At 34.6% G+C, this 18,477-nt stretch overlaps 2 protein-coding genes and 2 long non-coding RNA genes across 8 annotated transcripts; 2 read left to right on the forward strand and 2 right to left on the reverse strand.

Moving 5' to 3' along the window:
• Nucleotides 1-87: 87 nt before the first annotated feature.
• Nucleotides 88-4,661, forward strand: LOC147793056 (uncharacterized). 3 transcript variants are annotated; one of them, XR_015420338.1, is made up of 4 exons: nucleotides 88-472; nucleotides 599-719; nucleotides 1,025-1,114; nucleotides 3,876-4,255. It is a non-coding gene; the product is annotated as an uncharacterized LOC147793056 (long non-coding RNA). The 3 variants fall into 3 exon arrangements; XR_015420339.1 differs by lacking the exons at nucleotides 88-472; nucleotides 599-719; nucleotides 3,876-4,255 and adding exons at nucleotides 726-921; nucleotides 4,306-4,661; XR_015420340.1 differs by lacking the exons at nucleotides 88-472; nucleotides 599-719; nucleotides 3,876-4,255 and adding exons at nucleotides 726-911; nucleotides 4,306-4,661.
• Nucleotides 908-1,387, reverse strand: LOC147793057 (uncharacterized). Its single transcript, XR_015420341.1, has 2 exons — nucleotides 1,339-1,387; nucleotides 908-1,270 (listed from the first exon to the last, which is right to left on the reverse strand). It is a non-coding gene; the product is annotated as an uncharacterized LOC147793057 (long non-coding RNA).
• Nucleotides 4,662-8,068: 3,407 nt separating the features above from the next.
• Nucleotides 8,069-10,471, forward strand: LOC111790076 (BTB/POZ domain and ankyrin repeat-containing protein NBCL). Of its 2 annotated transcripts, none has more exons than XM_023670874.2 (2): nucleotides 8,069-8,676; nucleotides 9,433-10,471. In XM_023670874.2, exons 1-2 carry the CDS (start codon nucleotides 8,203-8,205, stop codon nucleotides 10,420-10,422), a joined length of 1,464 nt encoding a protein of 487 aa, XP_023526642.2. In that variant the 5' UTR covers nucleotides 8,069-8,202; the 3' UTR covers nucleotides 10,423-10,471. The 2 variants fall into 2 exon arrangements, with proteins under 2 accessions (XP_023526642.2, XP_023526644.2); XM_023670876.2 differs by having other exon boundaries at nucleotides 9,436-10,471.
• A 1,832-nt stretch (nucleotides 10,472-12,303) lies between these two features.
• LOC111791350 (putative methyltransferase PMT7) lies at nucleotides 12,304-17,664 on the reverse strand. 2 transcript variants are annotated; one of them, XM_023672643.2, is made up of 8 exons: nucleotides 17,249-17,660; nucleotides 15,626-16,040; nucleotides 15,101-15,390; nucleotides 14,269-14,649; nucleotides 13,613-13,859; nucleotides 13,175-13,313; nucleotides 12,777-12,972; nucleotides 12,304-12,529 (listed from the first exon to the last, which is right to left on the reverse strand). In XM_023672643.2, the coding sequence occupies exons 1-7, from the start codon at nucleotides 17,418-17,420 to the stop codon at nucleotides 12,814-12,816; spliced, it is 1,803 nt and encodes a 600-aa protein (XP_023528411.2). In that variant the 5' UTR covers nucleotides 17,421-17,660; the 3' UTR covers nucleotides 12,304-12,529; nucleotides 12,777-12,813. The 2 variants fall into 2 exon arrangements, with proteins under 2 accessions (XP_023528411.2, XP_086978932.1); XM_087122806.1 differs by lacking the exons at nucleotides 12,304-12,529; nucleotides 12,777-12,972 and having other exon boundaries at nucleotides 13,209-13,349; nucleotides 17,249-17,664.
• Nucleotides 17,665-18,477: the final 813 nt, after the last annotated feature.

Below are 18,477 nucleotides of genomic sequence, written 5' to 3' on the forward strand. Positions count from 1 at the left end.
GATAGCTTATTCAAATTATTTTATCTCGTGTCATATAATGCAAGGAGATAGCGTGACCTTGCATCTAATCACCCTAAGGTATATTGAGGGCGAGTTCAACACGATTTTTGAAAGGGGATAAATAGTGCTTTTCAGCTTATTTAGAGCATTTTTCAAAACTTTTATGAAACTTTAATAACTCTGGAAAGTACTTTTAGAGTAAGTATTTCTCGTAGAAAAAGTACGAACTTAGCAGCACATTTAAGTCATCAAGGTAATTCACATTGAGATTAAGGCATTGGAGTTTCCTGCTTTTAATTGTTTTGTTCTTCTACATGGCAAGGAGCAAGAAAATGCAAAGGCTACAGGCAGGAATGTTGTTTATGGATATGATTGCATTACAATACACACCACAGAATCATAATGGAGTTTCAAATTACCAAATCTCTGTCTTGACTCTGGTAGTTGCATTGGGTGGGAACAAGTCATGACAGTAAGGATTCAGGGCTGTAAATTTCTGACAAACTTGAAAATTCCTTGGATGTCTAGTTTCCTTCACTCTTTATATGTAAATTATTCATCATGTTCTTTGTTAGATGATATTATATTTTGGTTTCAGATTATTTTAGGAGTGAATTTTCATGGTGTGAAGGAGGAAGAAAACCCTGAAGAGTTTATGAACCAGACTGATTACCCAGAGCATTGGAAGAAGAATAAGCACATCTCACAAGCCAAGGAAGGTTAGTTCAAATATACAACAGTGACCAAAAACTTTACAATTACAATCTATGTTATATAACATTTTTGGGATTTGAATTTATATTTTCCTCATCTACCATGTATTGTTAGAAAGATTGGCCTTTTTGGTACAAAGGAATAATGATATGATCAGAATCAGGTCTAAAACTTGTGTATGCTCAAGAAAATCTTAGGCAAGTACAGGTGCAAGTCTCTATCTCGTAGATAAAAGTTGATTTATACAATACACTAGATCCCATGTTGCTGATATTGATGAAACATTTATAACACTAATTACAATAAACAGAACAATCACCCAGGAGGATCAGCAGCATGCCTCACAAAGCCAACAGCAGCACAATGCAAAAAGACTGCATCCAATCCACAAGTTTATCAGGTAACATTTGGTTTTTCCTTGAGTGAAAAGTGAGGGGGTTGGGAAAGGATAGTGAAAATACTCACCATCCTTCAATAAAACTTCTATCTCCTCGTTTCTTTGTAGTGTCCCAGAACCGTTTCTTCCTGCCTGTCCTGGCATCCTCGGTCGGGTGCCCTATAGTTTAGAACAGTTAGATTGAGAGACAGTGTGAAACCTTTGAGGGAGAGGAAGAGAGAAATAACCTGGTGGGTGATGGTCTTGTTTTGCTTCTGATATGGGCATCTTTGAAGCTTTGAGGTAGAATATTGTCTGCTATTACCCATATATATATCGATCCAATCCTCACTAAAGCTTGTAGTGTTTCGTGGGAATAAAGCTTAGGAATATGATTCTGATACTGATGACCAACTTAACTTCAACTTGATTGGCTTCCCATTTCATTTTTAAAGCTTTTGATTCTTTAGAAATCAAACCATTCACACTTCGTTTTAACCTTGCCAATAACTATCATATTCTCGAAGATTTTGCCATGGAAATAAGGTAGCAGTTTTTGCTTATAATACCCACGAAAAATTCTCTTAGAAAGCTAGATGAAGATCTTGTGGTAGAAAATAAACTAAGTGGAAGGGATGGGTAGGTGTACAAAAATTAGACTACATGCCCATGTATATCTATTTGGTTCTCAAGTTTTCAAGACTAATTCTTTTGATCCTTGAGATTTGAATTTGGTTTTCATTTGATGTTTGATCATTGAAGTTGAATTTGCTTTCTAATTGGTCCTTGTAGTTTGAAGATCAGTTTTATTTAGTCCCCCACATTGTTATTTCTCTATATTAATCAATAGAAAATGATTTCATTAGATTAAGTGTTAGTTTAGTCATATAGAAGATATTAAGATTCTATTTATTATATTGTCATTTCCCTGCTGGAATAAGCTGGTTTTTATGGCTGAGTAGGGAGAGTGGGCTGAAGCCTTTACAAATTGAAAGCCCAAGAAATGAGTTAGAGGTCCACAAGTCCAAGCCAAAAAAAATTAAAAACTAGAGTGCTCCATTAGAATTTGTAGCATTTGAGAACAAGTTAGTTAAAAAGATGTTCACAAAAGTACTAAGATCCTAAAATTTCTACCATATTCAACGATTGCCCGTAAGACATTATGTCAACTATATGAAGACTAACCTAATTGAGTGGAGATCAATTACCTAAAGTTGGATATAGAAGAGAAAAATCTAAAGTTTTTTATAACCAAAGTTCGATGAAATTCTCTCTTGTACTTGGGACACAATAACAAAAGCGTCAGTCACATTGTACCAGCTTCACCGAGTAATTTCTCCATGACGAGAAATGTAGGTAAACCAACCAATAGGGCTTGAAATTCCTCACAAAACTAGCTTTAGTTAAAACAACCCAATAGTGATACAAACACGATGGACAAATGTACATTTAATGCAAATACCCAATGGAGGGTTGAAGCTCTTAAACATGAGTTAAAACTTGGGGTTATTGCACAAAACACAGAGCTGATCAGGGGTAAGGAAGGGGGGAAGATGGAGCAACCCAATGAGACAGGCAAATCCAGAGGGAACCAAAAGACAGCAAAAGGAATGAAACAAAACCCTGAAAGAGAGATGAGACTTGTGAAGCCTCTTTCTACGTTTCTCTCTCTCTCTCTCTCTCTCTCTCTCTCTGTTTTAATGAAGTGTCCCATTACAATCACCAACTGTGTGGCTTCTCTGTACGCAACATGTTTACCAAAAGACAGAAAACTGAGTCCGACTCAGAAGGGTGGTGGGTGGTGGGTCAGAGCTATTAGCCATGTGAGAATCAGTGCCCTGTTTTCTACACACAAAATTTTAGCCAGCAGAATCAAATTATAGAACTAAAGCTTATTATTGGATATGAGTATTGGATAAACACTAGGTTCCAAACTCAAAACTCAATGATAACTATAGGACTATAGGAGTAACTCATAAGTTTTGAAATGGAATTTCAAGCTTATCTAGTATTCCAATCATGGATTTTGTTTTCAATAAATTCTTGCATTTTTTTAATTTTTAGATATGTCAAATGTCCATTAAACCCAAAATCAAAAGTTTTGAGACTCAGAATTTCATTAGGAGATTAAGAATCTATCCGACACAGTAAGCATGGTTAAAAGTTCATAGAGATTTTTTTAAGCAATTTGATTTAACCCACAATCATTTAACCTTCTTACAGTGGGAGAGAGAGAGAGTTTTGTTTGTTTAGGGTTAGGGTTTATGGGGACAGTTTTAGAGAGGGTGATGAATTTGTTTGTCTTTTTTTTGTATTTTTTTGGTTTGTTGTTTATTGGGGTTGAAAGGTCAGCTCAAATGTCTGCATCTCATTACCTCTTTTGATGCCACTACTTTCCTTCTTCTCGTCTTGTCAAATCACTTCCAATCCTTGGATACTCACATGCGCATCTCTGCCTCATTAGGCTTGGCCATGCCTTTGGATTTTGGAAAACTCTTCACCCAACATTCCCTTTTTTTTTCCTTTTCTATTTTCTGAACTTTTTGGAAAATTTATAGTTTCAATTGGGTTTGAGTAGAGCTTAAGATCTTCCTTTTCAATTTTCCTAAAGATCTTGCAAGAACAACATAGATTTCAAAAACAAAAAACAAAGTCGTCACTAAACGGTACCTAAATTACTCGATGACCATACTTCAACTTTGAATTGGGTCTTAGTAGAAGTAGATTGATATTTAGGCTACTTGATAGCATATGTTTAATTTCTCCACCAACTACTCTTTTACAGAAGCTAGTGGAGGTCTAAGCCTCTTCCCAATTATCATACACAAAATAATGTGATGTAAAGCTGAAGAAAATGAATGCAAATTGAATGGCATCATGATGATGCTAAGTTTAAGCTTATTAGTGGAGAGTCAAAGGGGAGAATAAGAAAGTGGATGTGTTATTGCTTAGATTCTACTTTGAGTGGTGCCAACCTCGCCATTTTATTTACAAAACGATTTTGTTACTCGTGTGGTAAATATTTTATACTCGTTCTTGCTTTTTTTTTTTTTTCATTTCGATTCATACATGAGCTTGTATGGTTGTCACGAGACGTATGAGATTTCAAGACTATGAACAATGTTCAATTATGAAATCTCATTTTAAGTATTTTATTTATTTAGCATTGATCTTTCTTGTTTTGTTTTTTAATAGCGACAATCTCAAAATAACAGGGGTTAAGGTCGGCTAGTGAGACGATGAGGGATAAGCTTCAACGTCGAGAGGGAAACAACCCGGATCACCAGCTAAAACCCCTAAATGATCGCTCAGTGATAAAGGAGATAGGGGTGCAGAGACAACTAGGAGGTTTGCCTAGAAGTAGCCACCCTTGAAAGAGTGCGTAATAGCTCACTGATCGAGCGCTCTTGCTCGAAGATGAACGAGGCAAAGCGATTTGCCGAAGCTGTGGGATGTAAAAATGCATCGGTAGGAGCATTCGGTCATTATAGTCGATATCAGAATTCCATCAATGATTTGTTTCATCCGATAGCATTCTTCATATCAACATGATCAGATCAAACATGTTTGTTCGTGGTAAAAAAAATTAAAATCTTTTACATTATATTTAATTGGATTGAAAAAAAAAAAAAAAGAGTTGCAAAGGGGAAGGGATGCATGGGGTGTGTGTGCAGGTCAAAGGTGGCATGATTTGGGGAAAGTCAAGATTGAGTGTATAAATCTTTTGTGTGGGAGAGAGATGGAGCTCTAACTTTAGGCAATCATTTCCAATCCAAAGGTCAAAATTGGTCAACCTTCCATTTCTCCTAATATATTTTTTTTTTTTCAAAGTTGGAATAATCTAAGGTTTTGTGGTTGAATTTAATTTAAGATGATTTTAAATCCAACTTTTATATATTTTTTAAAATTTTGTTAATGTCTTTATTTTTTTTATTTTTTAACGGTAAAATATTGGGTTGGTTTAGTTCGGGTTGTTTGAAGTATTTATTAAATTTTATGTTCTTAATAAAATTCATGGAAAAAAAATTCTATTTATTTTCAAATATTGAACTCAAACATAATTTCAATATATATTTTAAAAAATTATGTTGTAGACTTAAATTTTAATTTTCAAGAATTATGGGAGGATAAATAATAAAAAATAATTATAAATTTTATTTAAATTATAATAAACTTTTAAAGTTAACGGTAAACTAATATAGGAGTCATAAAATTTTAATTGATTTATATAGATTTAGCACAAAAACAAATGTTTATGGAAATTGATGTATTTTGAGGTTGACGCAATGGAAGAAAAGGATTTGAATTGACTCCAACAATTTTATTGCACCATTATTAGGAATGGAAATTTTGATTAGGTTGACTCTATTTTCCTCCACTAAATTTATTTCTTATAAAAATAAAAATAATAAATAAAAGTTAAATGTATTTTCTTTGATTGGATTCTCATTCATTTCCCATTTATAGAATTGTCTTTTCCATTTCCATTAACATTACATCCAATTAATTACCAACCCACCCTAATTTTGGCATCACAAATAGACACACCAACATCAAACAATCATACCTGATAATGGGGCGAGAGAGGAAGACAACGAGAGACTGACTTTCACACTCTTATAAAGAATGTTTCGTTCTCCACTCTAACCGATGTGGGTTCTCACTATCTATCCTTCTTCGGGACCAGTGCTCTCGCTGACACTTGTTTCTCTTCCCGATCAATGTGGGATCTCACAATTCACCTCATTTCGGAGCCCAATGTCCTTGCTGGCACTTGCTCCTCTCTCCAATCACGTAGGATCTCACAATCTACTTCTTTTAAGATCAACATCCTCACTAGCACTCATTTCTCTCTCGGATCTCACAATCTACTCCTTTTAAGATCAACATCCTCACTAACACTCGTTTCTCTCTGGGATCTCACATTCTACTCCTTTTAAGATCAGCATCCTCACTAGTACACGTTTCTCTCTAGGATCTCACAATCTACTTCTTTCAGATTAACATCCTTATTGGCACTCGTTTCTCTCTTAAATCGATGTAGAATTTGAAAAAATGATAATGGGGGAGAGAGAGAATGAATCGAAGTCAAAAGTCAAAAGTCAAAGAAGATTTGATGATTGTAAGCAATGGACAGACAAGATATAGTTGGAAGAAGGTAACCTAATAAATATCAAAATCTGTCTTGTCTTTGTGTTTGTTTTTTTTCTTTCTTTTTCTCTCTATTTATGTAATTTTCAAAGAGAAAATAAATAATTGTTTATACACATAAATATAAATATACCACTGTGAGTTTGATTGATAGCTACAACCATTCAACCCTTTCACCTCCATTGGCTCTATCTCCTCAAATATACCGTTTCTTTTTTTGTTCGTTACTCTAAGATGCCCTAGTCACGTGTCACGTAATTTTATATACCATTCGAAAAGAAAAGAGTTGCCTAATCGAACATAAAAATGCTCCACTCACACGGCTTCGGTTTCTTTTAAATGTTATGGGCTCTTGTCACTATGTAGTACATACTTCGTCTAGGTGGGTAGTCCCTATCAATCCCAACTATGATACATGTCGAGTCAATTCTGATAAACCAAGTACAATTAGGGCTAGCTGGCAACCACACTTAAGTTTTCCGATCTATCCCAACACAATATCTCATGAAAATCATACAAAACAGATCAGGAACGGCTCAATTCTTGAATCAACTACTATATGTAGGCCCGTCCTAATATAACACTATGACTAAACCAACTATGATACATAAGTGAGCCAGCCATGATAAACTCGTCTTGATTGACGATCTGATAACGTGAAAGGGAAGTCTAGTTCATCTTTCCTTGAAGTTTCGGTGTCAAGGCTCTAACTACGTCGAAATATTTTATCGACTAAACTACGTCGGAGGGACTAAAAAAAAAAAGATGAATAATTTTGTGGGGGTGTGGGAGTAAATATGAGAAACTTGAGGGGGTTTAGAGAAAAGTAGTGTAGAAATAAAAGGCACTAAAAGAGGTGAAGAGAGAGAAAGGGAATAAAATGTGAAAAGACAAGTCAAATGTGAAGTCCATGGTCTTAGACATCATAAGACAGACAGTGGTCTGTGCTGTCAATCCAATGGATTTTATTTCCTCTCTCTTTCTCTCTCTACATTACTTATATTTCTCTTCATACAAAACTTTATTATAAAATTAACATATAGTTTGAGGTTAAAATATTCCATCAAACCCCTCCTCAATAATTTGATATTCCTATAGTTTTGTTTCATAAAATACGTGAATTATATACCTTTACAGATGTCTATTTAACTTGTAGAGTCGAACTCAGACAAGTGTAAAATCTCTCCTTATTAACTAAATTGGGATTAGGACGGAGATTATATTCTCATCTCTATCTTCGTGCTTGCCAAATCCCTACCCCGTAGGTTTCTCTGTCTCAATCTCATCCCTTGCACGGGAGGTCTACATACATACATATATACACATACACATATATCTATATGCATGCATGCATACACACGTACACATACATATATACATATATATACATACAATATACACATACATACATATTTATACATACATACATATTATATACACACATATGTACACATACGCATATATCTACGCACATACATGCATACACATGTACGCATACATATTATATATAAATACACATACATATATATACATACATAAATACATATATATACATACATACATATATACACATACACATATATCTACATACACATATATCTACATACGTACATGCATACACACATACGTATAGACACACACGTACACATACATATACATATACATACATACATATATACATACACACATATACATACATACATACATACATACATACATATATATATATATATACATATATATATATATATATATATATATATATATATAATCAATGGTTTTTAAAAATTAAAAAAAAAAAAAACCCTTTATAATACCTCAGCCGCCCAAAAGAGGCATCCATTTCGCAATTCTCCACCGTTGTTAGAAAAAAATATCTGATAGCAACAAAGCGCCACCACAGCTCCTCCATGAGCGCCGCCAGGGGGGTTTTAAATTGATCATAATCCAGGAGCGCCGCCATGAGCCTGGAAGACTCCCTAAGATCCCTTTCTCTAGATTACCTTAACCTCCTCATCAACGGCCAAGCCTTCAGCGATGTCACCTTCAGCGTGGAGGGCCGTCTCGTCCACGCCCACCGCTGCATCTTAGCCGCTAGGAGCTTGTTTTTCAGGAAGTTCTTTTGTGGCCCGGACCCGCCAGGACTCGATCTCCTGAGCCCCGTTGGGTCGCCGCCGCTGCCGTCTCCGCCGTCCAGGGCGGCTACTTCCCAAGTAATTCCCGTGAACTCGGTGGGGTACGAGGTGTTTTTGTTGGTGTTGCAGTTTTTGTACAGTGGACAGGTTTCGATCGTGCCGCAGAAGCAAGAGCCGAGGCCTAATTGCGGCGATAGAGGGTGCTGGCACACGCATTGCTCCTCCGCCGTTGATCTTGCTCTTGACACTCTCTCCGCCGCTAGAGCCTTCGGCGTTGAACAGCTCGCTTTGCTCACTCAGGTTTTTTTTTTTCCTTTGGATTTTATGACAAAGTTTTTGACTTTCGAGCTCAAATCCTATTATCTCATGTGGGTTTTGAGTTTTTTCGATTAAAATTGACGAATTAGTCGACTTTTTTGGGTTTTTTGTAGTAATTTGGTTGAACACTTTCTAAATTTGGGTTTTTTCTTCATTAAATCGATAAATTACTTGATTTCCTTCTTGGGTTTTGAGTTTTTTCGATTAAAATTGATGAATTAATGGACTTTTTTGGGTTTTGTTTAGTAATTTGGTTGAACACGTTCTAAATTTGGGTTTTTTCTTCATTAAATCGACAAATTATTTGATTTCCTTTTTGGGTTTTGAGTTTTTTCGTTAAAATTGAAGAATTAGTGAACTTTTCTGGGTTTTTTTTTTAGCAATTTGGTTAAACACTTCATAAATTTGGGTTTTTTTCTTCATTAGATTGAGAAATTATTTGATTTCCTTCTTGGGTTTTGAATTTTTTCGATTAAAATTGAAGAATTAGTGAACTTTTCTGGGTTTTTTTTTTTTAGCAATTTGGTTAAACACTTCATAAGTTTGGGTTTTTTCTTCATTAGATTGAGAAATTATTTGATTTCCTTCTTGGGTTTTGAATTTTTTCGATTAAAATTGATGAATTATTGGACTTTTTGGGTTTTTTTTTGAAGTAATTTGGTTGAACACTTTCTAAATTTGGGTTTTTTCTTCATTAGATTGAGAAATTATTTGATTTTGTTTTTGGGTTTTTGGCAGAAGCAATTGGGAAGCATGGTGGGTAAGGCCTCCATTGAAGATGTAATGAAGGTTTTATTAGCTTCAAGAAAGCAAGAAATGCATCAACTTTGGTCCACTTGTTCAAACCTTGTGGCTCAATCCGGCCTCCCGCCGGAGGTGCTTGCCAAACATTTACCGATTGATATGGTGGCTAAAATAGAAGAATTACGGCTGAAATCCTCCATGGCCCGCCGTTCTCTAATCCCCCACCACCACCACCACCACCATCACCATCACCATCATGATTTATCGGTTGCCGCCGACGTCGAAGATCAAAAGATTCGTCGTATGAGAAGGGCCTTAGACTCCTCCGACGTTGAGCTTGTAAAGCTCATGGTCATGGGTGAAGGGTTGAATCTTGATGAAGCTTTGGCCTTACATTATGCTGTGGAGAATTGCAGCCGGGAAGTTGTCAAGGCTTTGCTTGAGCTTGGCGCTGCCGACGTTAACTACCCCGCCGGTCCGACAGGCAAAACCTCGCTCCATATGGCGGCGGAAATGGTGTCGCCCGACATGGTTGCTGTCTTACTTGATCATCATGCCGACCCGAATGTCCAAACGGTCGATGGTGTCACACCGTTGGATATCCTAAGAACCCTAACTTCGGACTTCCTTTTCAAAGGCGCTGTCCCTGGACTAACCCACATCGAACCGAACAAGCTTAGGCTCTGCCTCGAGCTGGTTCAGTCCGCTGCATTGGTTCTATCTCGAGAAGAAGGAAATATCAATGTCAATGCCAATGCCAATGTCAATGTTAATATCAATGATGTTTCATCGTCTCCAATATATCCACCGATGAGCGACGATCACAGTAGTAGCAGCAACAGCAACATCGGTAATCTGAATCTCGATTCTAGATTGGTTTATCTAAATCTCGGGGCATCAGTATCGGTTCGAGAAGATGATAACAGACATGGATCACAAGGAGGGTGTGTCCCAACAATGTATCATCATTCCCATGACTTTTAATGTAAGCAAAATCAAAATCTTTTTATATAAAATTCACATATATCATCTATCTATATCTATATTAGAACTCACAAGAACAAATTGCAAGCTCATACACGAATTCACGACGAGCTCGAGTCATTTCAGCAAAATTCAAAATTCGTTAAATAGGCTCGAACAGGTTTTGGATTGATCGGACGACATTGAAGGACGACGTTCGAGTAAGAACTAAGATTGATTCTTTTTTGTTTAATTAGTTCAGTTTTGTAGGGCTTTTGAATTGAGTCATGAAGGTATGAAGCAGACAAATAAGCATACTCAGATTTGCTTCAAAATTTGTTGTTTTGTGATTGGGAGACAGTCTTTCAGGTCAATCTTTTCAAACCCTTTTGGTTCTTTTTCACAATTCTTCCTATTAATCAAATATATCTCTTTACCTTATCAAAGTCATAATTTTTCTTTTATTCTAATTATAAGAAATATGCAATTTGTAGTTGATTTTAGTTTGTCTAGACAATTATGAGCTAATATGATATCAGATATCAACTCGATGTTGTATATATATGATATCAGATATTAACTCGACAACGTCGATTGATTGATATCTTTTTAGGAGATTAATTTGATTTTTTTTTATGGACAACTTGACTAATATATTTATATGGTTTGAATTTTTTTTTTTTAAATATTATAATTATGATTATAATTTTGTGTCCATTTTTTCATTCTCTTTCCTTGTTACATTTAATTTCTAGGTTTTTTTTTTTTTTTTTTTTTTTTAAGATTGATCACTTAATTTAATTGGTTAAGACATATATTATCGAGTTTGAATATTCGCTCCCTGTGTTGTTGAATTCATAAAAATAAAAGTAACAAAATATTTGAGAGCGTGGATTTCAAACTGACATTTTGTTGAAAATAATGGAATGTGTATACATTATTTTAAATATAAAGGATGGGTTTATAATCAAAAGCTCAAATGATATGTTTGATATCTATCGACGATAAATGTCTACCATTGATTATTACAATCTTGTTTGCTTCTATACTTTGAATATACCATATTATTTGACTCTGCATCTTATGTTAGTGGTTGTTTGAATATTCATCGAACTTAAGATTGATATACTATATCAATAAATTTTAAATAATATTAGTAACAAAAAATTATATCATTCATGTACTATTTTTTTATGTCGATCAACGATAATGTATATGATTCATGCTTATAATCTAATCAAATAACAGTTCTTTTAAAGGGAAAAGAGGGCTTAAGAACCCCTGTTTGCATAGTTTTAGGTTTAGTTAGGCGTATGGATTTGGGAGATTAATTATTCTGTCTTGGCTTTCACAAAGCACAAAAATTTGGTCTAAAATGGAAGTTGGGACATTGGCTTTTTCAGTGTTTGGGAACATATAAAGATACTGAACCAACACAAATTAGCAAGCTGATAGACAAGCATATGCTAATGTTTCATCCAATCATACTCATTATTTAAAGATCTTAAGTTGAGTAACTTACCATGAGCCTTGTTGGAAGAAGTAACCCTTTTAGTGTTTGTCATTGCACGTCTTAGTCCCTTACTCGAACTTAAATCAACACAGTTTGGAGGCCTTGGTATAATCATTAGTCTCTAGATCCCACCTTATTAGATCATCAATAGATATGAGAGTACGACATTGTAAAATAATTAATAAATTGTGAGATTCACAAAATAAGAAACCAGAGATTACCGTTTTCGATTGACCCATTTGGTTGTCTAGTGTTGGGAATAGGAACACTAGAATTTAGAGCTTATTTGGAATGACTTTCCAAATGTTTTAAAACACTTTTTTTAAGAAATTAGAAAGTCATTCCAAACACACCGTACGTAAGTAAATAAATAAATAACAATAAAGCAGTTCTTAGAAGATGGGTAGATTAATCTCAATGTTTTAGACATAATTCTAAAATATGGTAACATGGAAAGGGCAGTTATGTCACTGGGACTTTCTTTTGACAATCCATTTGAGAGGTGCAATCTTGTTTACTTGGGGAAGAAACTCAGGAATCAGCCAAAACTCCCATTCATTCAGCCTTCTCTTGGACAGTCTTCTTAGTGGAAGATTGCATATTGACACTCAAATCCTGTCAATCAAATGCCAATCATGTTTTTAATATGGCAAAAACTAAACACTACAGAGCAAGAGATAGAATCTTTAAATTCTACTTTGGTTCTCAAACATTCTTTCATGGTTGTTTTATTTTGATTACAGAACATGGATGGGAGGAGGGAAAGTTGTTGGATAAGTGGTTTTTTCTATGCATATAAGTTATAAATGGTGGGATTTTTTTAAAACTGTGGTTTCATCTGAGCACAAGTTTGAGAGAGAACCTGTTGAAGAGAGAACATTTGTACAACAGCCAAGAACTTAGATAATTGCCCAAAACTTCTTTCTACAGATCAGCACAGATTCTGGGTTCTTTTCTTTAGTTTGCAGTGTATGCATTTCGACGTCCCATAGATATTTGGGAGCGATTTCTTGTATTCTTGACGTTATTGAAGGCTCGTCTCTAATGATGATGTATCCCTGTACATGGACATTATTCAAAGGCAATTTGAAGTTTAAATCAGTAACAGTAGCAGATTAATGCCAATAGCAAGAGATCTTCATTACAAAAAACTTTGACAACAGCAATGCCATGCCCATGAAATCTTATGAGAAGCAAAGACGGGTTTTGTTTCTTCATGTGGGTACAAGCTTGCAAAATTACAGGAACCAAATTAATTACCTGAGGTCGTACAATGCGGTCCATTTCCAGCATTATATCCTCCAGCAAGCAACCCTCTTCACCACTTTTATACTGAGAAAAAAGATGGTATGCATGCAACAAATCGTATGTGCGCGGATAAGTTGAAAATGGTTCACACCTACATTACATGAGATACTTGAAAACTGAGCTTTCACTAAGACATAGGAAAGAAACAAATGGGCAGTACAAAATATATATATATATATTTTAAATCTATCCAAAAGAGACACTGATAATAGTACAAAGATCCTTAGACAGCAACACCAGAAGAAAGCATGAAAGCTGATCATGGCTCTTACCTCTCCCAAGACAGCCCCAAAAACTTCTTCGATTTTTTTCCGAAGTAGTAAAAAAGTTGTATGCCAAAAAGTATGATACTGCTCATATTTGGAAGATGTTGGAGAAGAAATAACTTACCAATCATGAAAGGCGCCAATCAGACCCCGGTCGTATATAGCAGACAGTGTATTTTGCATGTTTATAGGAACTACATTCATAACCCAGACTGGAAAATTGTTCAAAGCCACTGCAAATCCACCATAGAGAGCATTCATGTCCATGACATTTCGAATATCTGCGTTGCTGACATTCATCAATTTCCAGTACTGGTTAACTTGAGCTTTCCAAAACAAGGTATCCAAATCAAATTCCTCTTGACTGACACCTGTAAGTGAAGACAAGGATTGCATCATATACCACGGCAATTAAATTTCTAGGTAAGAGCAAATAGTCCCAAATTAGAATAATTAAGACACTTCTTGGGAACGTAAACTAACAAAGGTTCACCTCGCACCATTTGCTAGCCCAATGATGTTACCTGTTACGGTTAATAAACAAAGTTCCTATTTACTTAAATAAGTTGCCATTCCAAACAGTTTTTTAAAGTGACAATAACTCCAAAAAGTTACCAAAGTTATTGTTCAAAAGAAAGGGTATCCAGGAAATACAAAGATAACCCAGGAAAGTTATTGAATGGTTTTCTAAGTTGATTAATTCCTGCTTTTGAATGAGAGCTTGGTGAACAGAAGAGCCAAAAACAACTAGGAGGATTTCTTTAGAAAGAAAAGAGTTACCTATTTTTCTGAGACTCCTCGAATATACTGAAAGGCGTTCTGGTCTCGGAGGTAACTTCTGAGAATATGACTGATCAGTTACATGAATACAGTTTCTTAAAGGTATTTTCCATGATGGTTTAGAATCATCCTCAGCATCACATATTTGCACAACTTTACGATCCGCGTTGATGATAAGGCATGATGGATTTTCCTGTTTGATCCAGATAGCAGTCTGAACCTTTCTGGCAATGAGCTTCCAACACATTGCTGTTGTCAGATTTACCAGCTTCTCCCATATCATTGGGAAATCTTTATCTTTTCTATAGGCAGGGGGAGCTGAATAGACAAAATATCCATTTGGCCGCAGAAGCCGATCAATTTCTTTGAGTAAAATACCATCTGCAGAGAAGAAGGACAAAGTGTAACTTCAATGAATTCCAGGTATACATCAAAGCAGTCAACCTGACAAGATTCAAGATGAAGGCATATAAGAGCCTTCATAAAAGAATTCAGTGTGTCACGTTTATTACCCGGAACAGAATCTGAACTTACACAGGGCTAGCAAGGTAAATAAGTAGCAACATTCATAAAGTTGGCAACCATAAATGTAGACATGGATAATGGCATCGTGGTTTTCATTATCTTACTACTGCTCTTGAGGTTTCTTAAAATTAGTAGTCATTTTGCTGTTATTTAAAAGATGAGACCTTAAAGTTTTTTTTTTTTTTTTTTTTTTTTTTTTTTCTTTTTCTTTTTTAACAAGTAATAACTACAAGAAGAGGACCGTAGTAAGTGACTATAACAAAAATTGAATAACAAATGTTTTTGTGCATAAAAAGTACTGAAATACCATTTTCATGCCAATCAACACGGCACCTTGAGCAATGGACCATCTCAAAGGAACTTGAGGGATATGGCATTTGCTTTGTTGCCAATGCAGAAATCATTGCACCGATACCTCTCTCTAGTGCAAATTGAATCTGATTCTCATGCCCATCCTTAGGAGCAAAGGACATTGTCTGAATGTCAAATGGAAGAAGATAAGCTGAGAAACTAGCAACGCCACAGCCAACATCTAAAACCTGATATACTCCAGCAGAGCTTAGTGTGCCCGTCTCATTTGTAGTCATGTTTCCTAATCTGTGTTGCATAAAATAGGATAAATAGAACAGTCCGACAAGGAAACCTATTTGTTGTTCAGATTTATCAGAAATTACAAGGAATATTTTTTAATATCAGTTCCCAAACAGAAAATTAAATTAAAACTGCTGGACAGATTAATATGATCCCACTGATAAGGGTGTGAGTAGACTCACGTCCCAATAAGAAACAAATAAAAGAGGAAAGGGGAAGTTCAATAAGTCAACAGTGAAACCTTTGGATGTACTCAGGCGCCCCATGTTTGAAATGAGTACCACCTCCAGGAAACCACCATAGTTGGTCCTTCTCATGGACCCAATTTTGTCCTCCTTTAACTTCAGCGAGGTGTGTATGATTCACATTGCTTCGCCACACATAATCCCGGCTGGTTGGCCACTTTACTGGGATCTTGTAGTCTTCTGGTGGAGGTACCAAACAAAACAAGCGGTTTTCAAGTGGAGGGCAATGCCTCTCAAGTTCTTCTCTTCTTGAAAGATCCAATGTCGGAAGCAATTCTTTTAGGTAAGAAATGTCATGGCAAGGAATATACTCAGCGTATTTTAATGGACATACATCCATACCATTCTCTGGAATTGAAAGTGGTACCTTCCTGTAAGTGATTGACACTTGGTTTGACATTGAGGAATTTCCTGCAGTATAAGTAATAAACTTTGAGTCAAGAAATTGATTGCAGCAATAAAATCAGACCTTTGAAGTTCCCTAAAAGCACAAGAGTATGTCACAAATCCAGAAGGTACACACATGTTGATCTAAAAAGGAGAGTGTGTGAAAGAAGAAGGATATACAAAGAACAAGTCAGAGATTGTCTTATAAGTAGGTTTTACATTTCTTAGGCAGCATCGTTGACTTGAAATAAAAGAACCTAAATTCCACCAGAGGGAACGATCATTTGAACATTTGAAGACCACTTTTAATGTGAAACTGCAACCATATTTCCCGTGTTTCAGAGAGACAACTAATGGAATAGCCAATTTGTTTTTTTTTGTAAGTAAAAATGATGGATTATTAACATTTATAATAAATAGTATTTTAGTGAAGAATTAAGTTATTACTCAATAAAGAATTCTATCTCTATGAATAGGGAGATAGGAAAGAAATGAATATAGGAATAGATAGAGATAAGAAACAATACAAAAGATCTCTTTTTTTGTAGTTGGATTCTTTCCACTTTTTTTTCGTTCCTATTCTTCTTTCTGTGAGAAAGGGACTTACTAAATAAGGGATTATTTCGTTTCCGATAGTTATTTATTTAATTGGTGGATAGGCGCATACTCTGGATCAGGATCGTGAAGAGTACTGCCTGATAATTTCTACAAACTTAAAGCCCTAATTCGTATTCTTTCTATATTATGCATTTTGCATATCTAGAGCAAGAGCTCAATTTCATTCACCCACTAGAATAATTCAAAAGGTGGAAGTGGATGAATTTTGAGTTTCATTCCTACAAGCAGAAAAAGATAGTGGTGACAGTAGTCTTAATCCCCGTGGAGATAATTTGTTTAATAAGCATCTCCCTTCCAAGTGACATTTTCCTATACCAACCGATGGTGGGCCTTCCTTAAAGAAGTACAGCATCACTGCCAGAAACAAGGCAACACCCCAGACATCCTTAATTTTTTTTTTTTTTTTCCTAATCCCTGTACTATGAAAACTACAAAGGAATTGGTGCTAAAAGGGAGAAAAAATAACAATAAAACAACCTATCTACAAACCCAATCCAGAACGCAGAAATCTAGCAGTGCACGGGTAACAATCAAGATCTAAACGAAGAACTAAGCATCATTTTCATAGGAAAAAAAAAATACTAAAATTAGGAAACATAGAGAGACGAAAGTACCAAGTAATGATGATGAAGTGGAATTTGAAGGAAGGTGAGAAACATAAATAGGAACATTGTTGCCGAAGAGAGTGCCTAAATAGAAAGATCCAACCATAAGTAGCAAAGCAAACATTATCATCTGCCATGATTGCAGAGCAAAAACAGAACCCAACCCATAGCCGCCGCCCATTGTTATCTTCCCCTCGGACACGAGCTCTCTCTTGAAAACTCGAGAAATTCGTCAACACCCAATTGGCATTACCATTTGAGAGAGAGAGAGAGAGATCCGAGTATAAAGAGCTACAGATGTGAAGAACAATTTGGAGCCTAAAGCTGAGATTTGCGGAAGAACACTCTCAGTTTCAGAGATGGATTCAACCTCTCTTGATTTCACAGATCTTCTTCTTCTTCTTTAATTCAGAATCCATTTTTTTTTTATTTTCCTTTTCTATTTCTACCGTTTTCCCCTTTTTTTTTTTAATTATTATTATTTTAATGATTAATCGTTTTACAAATATTAAATAGGAAAAAAAAACTAAATATTAAATAATTTAAAGCTTTATTTTTTTAATAAAAAAAGTAATAATATTTACTAAATACATATATATTCAAAAGGAAAAAAAAATAAATTACAGTTTTTTAATCTTATCTAATTGATTTTTTTTTAGTTAATTAAATTCTATGTGTTAGTTTATTGGGATTTTCTATTATTTAAATTAATGGGCTTTTATATTTTATTTTACAATTATTTTAATGTTGCTTTTTTATATTAGTAGCCAAATATGATACATTATTTCTAGAAAAATTACAATTTATGCACTATAATGTACAATATATTAAATTTATTACTAAAAAATACCATTTAAAATTGTAATGTATTTAAAAAATCTATTTAATTTTAAGGTTAAATTAATAAAAACGACGTTTAGTCTAAAAAATATATAATTTTTAAAATTATTAATAATATCTCTAAAATAATCCATTAAACTATACTCATAATTTTAAAAATGATTAGACGAAAACTTTTAATACTTTATTTCAAAAATAAATTTTTAAGATTAAATATTTAAAAAATAACGTTTCAATAATATCCTCTAAATAAATCTCGAGCTTTTTTTTTTAATTTAAAAATCATTTTAAACTTTTTTAAAACTAAAAATTGGATTTCATTGTTTATTTTATTTATTTATTTATTTATTTTACCTTTTATCTATGTTTTCGTGATTTTTATTGAAGATGTTTACTAG

The sequence above is a fragment of the Cucurbita pepo genome, chromosome 3 (assembly GCF_057944985.1).
Source record: "Cucurbita pepo subsp. pepo isolate OVF chromosome 3, ASM5794498v1, whole genome shotgun sequence".
Lineage (NCBI taxonomy): Eukaryota > Viridiplantae > Streptophyta > Magnoliopsida > Cucurbitales > Cucurbitaceae > Cucurbita > Cucurbita pepo.